At 33.3% G+C, this 6,847-nt stretch overlaps 2 protein-coding genes across 2 annotated transcripts; one reads left to right on the top strand and one right to left on the bottom strand.

The window, feature by feature from the left end:
• Positions 1 to 936: 936 nt before the first annotated feature.
• TVAGG3_0405770 (uncharacterized protein) lies at positions 937 to 5,443 on the bottom strand (the record flags this gene model as incomplete). The annotated part of the gene is made up of 1 exon (XM_001312010.1): positions 1,126 to 5,196. One exon carries the CDS (start codon positions 5,194 to 5,196, stop codon positions 1,126 to 1,128), a length of 4,071 nt encoding a protein of 1,356 aa, XP_001312011.1.
• A 90-nt stretch (positions 5,444 to 5,533) lies between these two features.
• Positions 5,534 to 6,757, top strand: TVAGG3_0405760 (gene silencing by RNA; the record flags this gene model as incomplete). Its single annotated transcript, XM_001312009.1, has 1 exon — positions 5,699 to 6,757. One exon carries the CDS (start codon positions 5,699 to 5,701, stop codon positions 6,755 to 6,757), a length of 1,059 nt encoding a protein of 352 aa, XP_001312010.1.
• Between the last annotated feature and the right edge of the window lie 90 nt (positions 6,758 to 6,847).

The raw sequence follows: 6,847 nt of genomic DNA, 5'->3' as shown, positions 1-6,847 counted from the left end.
TCTGTATATAAAACATGCACAAATAAGGATTTATAATTAAAATTATTATTCGAATTGGGTAAATAAATCGTTAGATCTTAGATTTTATTAATCATTTCTTCTTAAAATGAGATTGTGGTAATGGGAACTGTGTATGAGAGTTGGAGTATTGTTAAATTGCGCGAAATGTTGATAAGTTTCAAAAATGATTTGTAGTATGTTCAAGTATATTAGAATTTAATAATATGTGATAACATCGACTGCAAACAATCGATTTTAAGTGATTGATGAAAATCGATATCAATATTTAAAATTTTCGAGGTTTTTTTGACTGATAGCAATTTCTTTGGACACCTAGAATGAAGTTCTCTTTGGTGAATTTCTCCAAATCTTTTCCATTTTAGAAAATGATAATGGTTTTTTAATTTTCGATTTTTTTGGAAAAATGAGGTTAATTTTTTTGAAAATTTATAATTTAGAGAGAAATAAATCATTTTCACTGTGTTATAAATCGATAAAACCTTTTTATTTTTGTTATTCTATAATTTTTCTACTAAAATATATCAATTATACAGCAAAATCATATAACTATTTTTCAAAGATATAGAAAAGAAGTATATATTCCAAAATTAGAAATCAGTCATAGTTTACTATCAAAAATAATATATTATTCTATATAGATAACCACCTGATGAACCTTCTATTCCTCCAAAATAAATAAAAGCAAGTTATTTTATTCCGACTGAAAAACACTACATGACTCAATACAAAATAGACTGGGAGCTGTATTTCTTTTGAAGAAACATTGATTTAATGAAAGTGTTACACTATTTTGAGAAGTATCATTAACTACTCTGCAAATAACTGTAAGCACTTTGAGCTGAGAATTTTTTTCACTAGTATTCGCCTTGAGCAGTTAAATGCTCAAATTTGAGATTTCATCCCTAATGATTAGACTGAGAATGCTGACTATTGCCAAATTTAGCATAATAAAAGAACTCAGAAAAATTGGATCTTTGACGAGCAGTCAATATATCTTACTTGGGCATCACTACAACAAAATACAACTAAAAGTGACCCAAATATAACACGAAAAAAAATAATACAAGGTTTGAAAAATATTTATACAAACATTGTTTATTATGATTAGTTAGAAAGGACTTTGATAGATGAAATCCAGAATGAGCTCATGTTCATGATCTCAAGGTCACCGTATTCTTCTGATTTAGCCCATTTGGTAGAGTTAAGTTCGTGAGAAAATGAGATAGTGTCTTGTGGCTGTTCGTAAAGTGAATCTTCGCATTCACTGAAGAATGGTGTGAGTGACTGGATGTATGGTTCGACATCAACAACAAGTTCGAAATCTGTATATTCGATGTATCGCAAACTCATGCAGAAAAGTTGGTCACCGATCTTAGAAATAACTTCGCGTGCAATAAGAACAATCTCTTCGACATTCAAGTCTTTAGTAAGGACGCATGTGATGATAGAACCATCCATGTGGATGCATCGCAACTTAGAGAAGTGGCTGACCATCATAGAGAAGTTGCCATAGAATCGTTCGATTGATTTCTGGTCTGTGACATTGTGACGCATGAAAAGATAGTAGCAACATTCGATTGGCATCTTACTAGAGTTCTCTGATGCAAATCGCTCTGCAAAGTAGATAGGAACGTATCCAACTAACTGTGTTGTTGGAGTTGATTCTTTAGTGTTGCCTGACATAACACGTGTAGAATCATCAACTAAAACACTAAGAACAATTCGACCAACAGTTGTTCGTTGGATCATGAATGTTCGCTTGTCTTGTTTCTTGTCAACTGTGCTGACAAGAGGAACTTGTCCGTCTTCACGACTGAATACTTCGCTGAAAGGAATGTCAATGAGTGTGTCAGATCTCTTTCCAAGAAGGATTGAGCTGTTCTGTGAAACAGAGTATATCTGGCCTGTCTCTGAAACACTTCGGACAATTAATGCGTTGTCAGGAAGATGGTCTTCTTCGTCATTATGTGATTCCTTGGAAATGGAACTAGACAACTCAATAAGTGATGTTGGGAATGGGAACATCTTAGAAAGAATCTGTGCTGATAAAGCAGATGCGTAAATAGAAAGAGCAAGAGATATTAAAATGAACAAAACAATGTCAGCAATGAATGATGCGATGTTAGAATCTTTAACTGAGATGATAGAACCTCGTTCAAATTCATAAGCGTGTAATGTACATTCACGTGTGAATTCGAAGAACTGAGGAAGAAATGTGAGACACCAAAATGATGTAGAATATTTGTTGATGTTGTCTGTAACTAAATGAACAAAGTTTTTAAGTGTTCCGATGACATTTCCTTCGTGATCTGTGATGTTATCTTTGTAGAAACTAGTGATTGTGTGATTGGACTGTTCAATAGTGTTACTGAGTTCTAAAATTAAAGAAGAATTATAATTTTCTCCTAAAATTGCTTTGCAAATCTCATTCTGCAAAATTAATGATGTTCTAGTGAGAGAAAATGTCAGCATCAAGTCTTTTGATCGATCATACAATGTCTTCATGCGTGTCCAATGTGCAATGCCAATGAAAACAACAACAACAAAAATAGAAAGCCACATAATACATGCAGAACCAAATACAAAGAAATATCCACGTGATCGTTTAAGAGGAGCTGACAATGGATCAATTTCATTATCATTTGGTTCGATTCTAACCAAATCACTCAATTCTTCTCCATCTGTATCTGAATGTTGTAATTCTTGTGTGACTTCTGGTTCGATCTTGACTTTAGGAGGTAAAATAGGTGTCGTTGTATGGACATTTGGAAGATTTTGTGGTTGTAAAACTGTGTTTTGTGAAGGAAGTTGCATAGGAGGAATTTGTGCATTAGATGGATCATCCGATGATGAAACTGGGATGTATGTTCGAATTAATTCCCACGCTTCTTCACCACGACCTTCCATGAATAACTGATATCGTTCATCCGATGCCAAATAGTCGAAATAATGTTTATAATGTTTAAGCATACGATTTGCTTTGATATAAATGTTCAAACTGAAAAGAGAAACACCAATGAAAATAAGACCGAAGAAAACAACTAAGAACTCGTACAAAATATAATGGTTTGTAAAGAGTCGCTGCTGTTCTTCAAGGACATTCCACGTGTTAGATAATGCACTCGTAGGAGAATCAAATGAATACAAACTGTAATTTCGTGGAAATTCAGTGAACTTGTGAAGAACTGAACAATAAGTGTTCGTGTTGTTCAATATGTTGTGGAAGAACGTTGTAACAACAGGAACCATGAACGTAACAATACCTCTGATCTGGCCAAGATAAGAATAATACGTCGTTAAGTGCAAAACGCAGTCAAACAAGACAATTTGACATTCACTCTCGTTTGTGGACTGAGATAATGAGAAATTACCGGATGTAAATGTGTCATTGATGGAGAATTGAATAAACATTGATGCACTTGCGAATGAGAAGTCGAAAACTACATCGGTTGTTAGGTTATCGATTCTAAATGAGAGTTTCGATGCATCCATTTCTCTAAAAACAATTCTCAATGACAAAATAAATAATGCAATCAAAGGTAATGCGTACATCGCAACAACTCCAGGAATATAGTTCGACCTGAGGTTGGCTAAGTACGACCATGCGGGTCTTTCCATCTTTGGAGCTTTCTTTGACCTCATTTGTGTGGAACTTGAACATCTTTGCAATTCTTCTGCACTTAAATAGCTCATAACATGTGGGTGATATCGAATTGCTGAATGTAAAATAGGATCTGTAATGTTGGGCGGTGTTTCTGAGAGCTCATTCAAAATATTCTGTTGGTTCTGAATTTCCATTGAATCTCCACCCGTCAGATACAAACATTCGATATAGAGCCTTCTGACGCTCGAATCGAATGGGAATCTTCTTAATAGTGCTGGCGCTTCACTTAATAACTCCAAACCTAACACGTATCCGTTGATTAATTCGATAAAACTCCTGAAATGTTTCTGATCTCTTCGAGATTCCCAGTATCTCTTCATTGTTTCAACATATTGGAATCTGAATCTGCCTAAACTACGCCTTTCTTCGGGTGATGATACCAAAATAAGTGAGTTTAACCTTTCTCTTATACAATATAAAATAAATTGGTTGTGAAGTGAGTTAGAATCAGTCCTATCGATTTCAGCAATCATTTCATTACGTCTTGAAGGGAATAATCCCAAGAATCTACATATTTCAATCAAATTTGAGCCACGACGGTTGATTGAAGACTGCATTTGCATGAGAGACTGGAATATTTCTGGGCTTGGGTTCATCTTCGAGATTTTGCGCAGCAAAGAAACGAAGTTGAACGGTGTAAAGAAAGATCCAAAGAAAATTTGGTCAATACCTCCATTTGTTGCGAAATTTGTGAGTAAATGTGAAGCCTTCTGGTTCAAGAAGAAATGAGCGACCCAGAAAATGATGGCATACAATATCAAACAAGCGAAATAAACAAGACATGTAAAGAAGAAACTGAGATTCAAAAGGATCCTCGCCGTGATGCAGAATGGTATGACAAAGTTGATTGCGTTCTGGATGTATTTAACGAGCCATGAAACGTAAGTAAAAGGTAAAACTCGAATATAAAGGTCGAAGATTGAAAGTGAGAGTAAAAGGAAATAGAATATGCATTTCTGTACTTCTGATGTAACGTATGGAAGGTAAAAACTCATGAAAACGTTAAATAAATTGATTATATGAAAAACTAATCTGTTTTTTCCATCGTAAAGATCGAAAGAACTTCTCTCTACCAAGTCAAATGGTTCAAGGAACACTGAATGAACAAAAGCAATGAATAGATTAAAAAGTGTTGAAATTGAACTGATAACTAAGGAAATTATGTAGATATGCTGGTAGTGATTTAATATACAATCTACATTTAAAGCGATTCTGAAGTAGAGCGGGATTGAAAAAATGTTAACTAAGGATTGTTGTAAAACTACAATCGCGACTAAGTGATATGTACGTAATGTTTTACGATTTTTCAACCTCTTGTAGGCATTTAATGTAATTGTTAGCCAAATGAGTTGTATCATTAGGACAAAAACGGAATCAAAACATGCATATTTCACATCAAAGTACCATGGAATGAAAAGAAGGAAATTTAGGAAGCCTTGTTTTGGTTCTTGAACCATATCAATACCCATTAGGTTTGTAGGTTGTCCAGATAATAATGCAATTGCAGACATCTGAATAAAAACGAAGACTGTCGAAATAACCTTGTAAACAACATTAGACTTTTTCAGGCGAATTCTGATTTCAAGGTAAAGTCTAAAAAAATCCCTCAACCTCCTTGAAATAAGATTCATTCCTAAAAAAATTTTGAATAACCTCAGTAATCTTCGTTATTGATAAATGATAATCTTAAGATGATGTATAGTTAGTTTTTCATATTGAAAACTAAATCCAAAATTTATTGCTAAAAGGATTTGTTGAGTGATTATGTTTGGAAAATTAGCTATATTTAAATACAGAACGAAATTGATATAAAACTAATAAAAAATTTTTACACTCTAAAGAAGTCGAGTCTAGAAAAAAAAGTTTAGAATGATATCAAAAGATGATGCGGAACAGATAATTTCAATAATATCAAATGATAGCGAGCAGCTATGCAAACTATCTGATTCGTTTACATCGAAATTTAATGATAAAAATCCATTGGCTATACTAACAATTTTATCAAATCTTTTAATGGACGGAATTTTTGAACCATCACAACAAATTATTGTTGTATGGCTTATTTACAAAGCATTCGAAGATATATCAATGGCCATTAACCCACTTAGTTATGTACTTAGAACAGTATTTCACTCTATTCAAACGAATTCCCCATTATTTTCACCAAAACTCGGCGATATTATCGGAGGTATTTTATCATCAAGCGAAATGGATGATATCGGAGAACATACTGCCAGTGAAATTTTAGAATCAAACTTTTCAATGGAATCTTCAAGCACTCCAGATCTCGTAGGTACTCCTTTGCAGACTCTTACTCGTACTTCCTCAATTATTGTAGCAAAAGCCGATGCAAAAGTACAACAAATTACGCAACACCAATTATTAAAAGAATTACTCGTTGAGCCATCTCTTTGGTCAGATTTTGAAGTTCCTTTCATGCGAACAATACCAGATTTATCACCAATTTCATCAGATGAGTTACAATTTTCGACAATTATCAGTTTATCGCAAAAACAATATCTATTTGATGAAGAACTATCTATTAATAAATCTACAGCAGCTAAATCACTGATGGATGTAGCTAAAGAGAAGCAATTAACAGAATGGCAAGAAGATTGCGTTATAGAACAGATGTCTGAAGATAAACCCTATTTTAATAATACAAACTATAAAGTTGAAGATGCAGAAAGGATGATGGAAGTTAATCCAAGAATAGGAGGTGTTATGTTGGCCGAATTATCGAGAAAAGACCCGAAAATTTATGATAGATTTATTGATCAGGATATATCTGAAGCTATTTGTGTTGGTGTCAAGCATATTTTAACAAAAATGACGCCGCCACAAAATTTCTTAGAAAAATATATTGTTAAACAGGTTGGATCATTGACATCAATAAAAGATGTTAATGTATTGAAGCCAAAGATTCGTTTATTCTGCAAATTAATGGTTAAATTGCATGAAAAATCTGTTCAATTTTCTGCTAAGTCTTTGATCGAGTTACAATCACTTCAAGTTGAGCTTTCATCCAAAAACATTCCAGAGGTTGATTCCCTTTCTGGACTTTTTGAATAAAGTTATAAAAATATTAAAATTAGTTTTTTTCAAACTTTTTTATAGTTTGTATTGATACATTAAGCTTAAGTTTGGGTTATGAATATATAT

This window comes from Trichomonas vaginalis, chromosome V, assembly GCF_026262505.1.
Source record: "Trichomonas vaginalis G3 chromosome V, whole genome shotgun sequence".
Taxonomy (NCBI): Eukaryota; Parabasalia; order Trichomonadida; family Trichomonadidae; genus Trichomonas; species Trichomonas vaginalis.
This window is presented reverse-complemented; position numbering and strand designations above follow the sequence as displayed.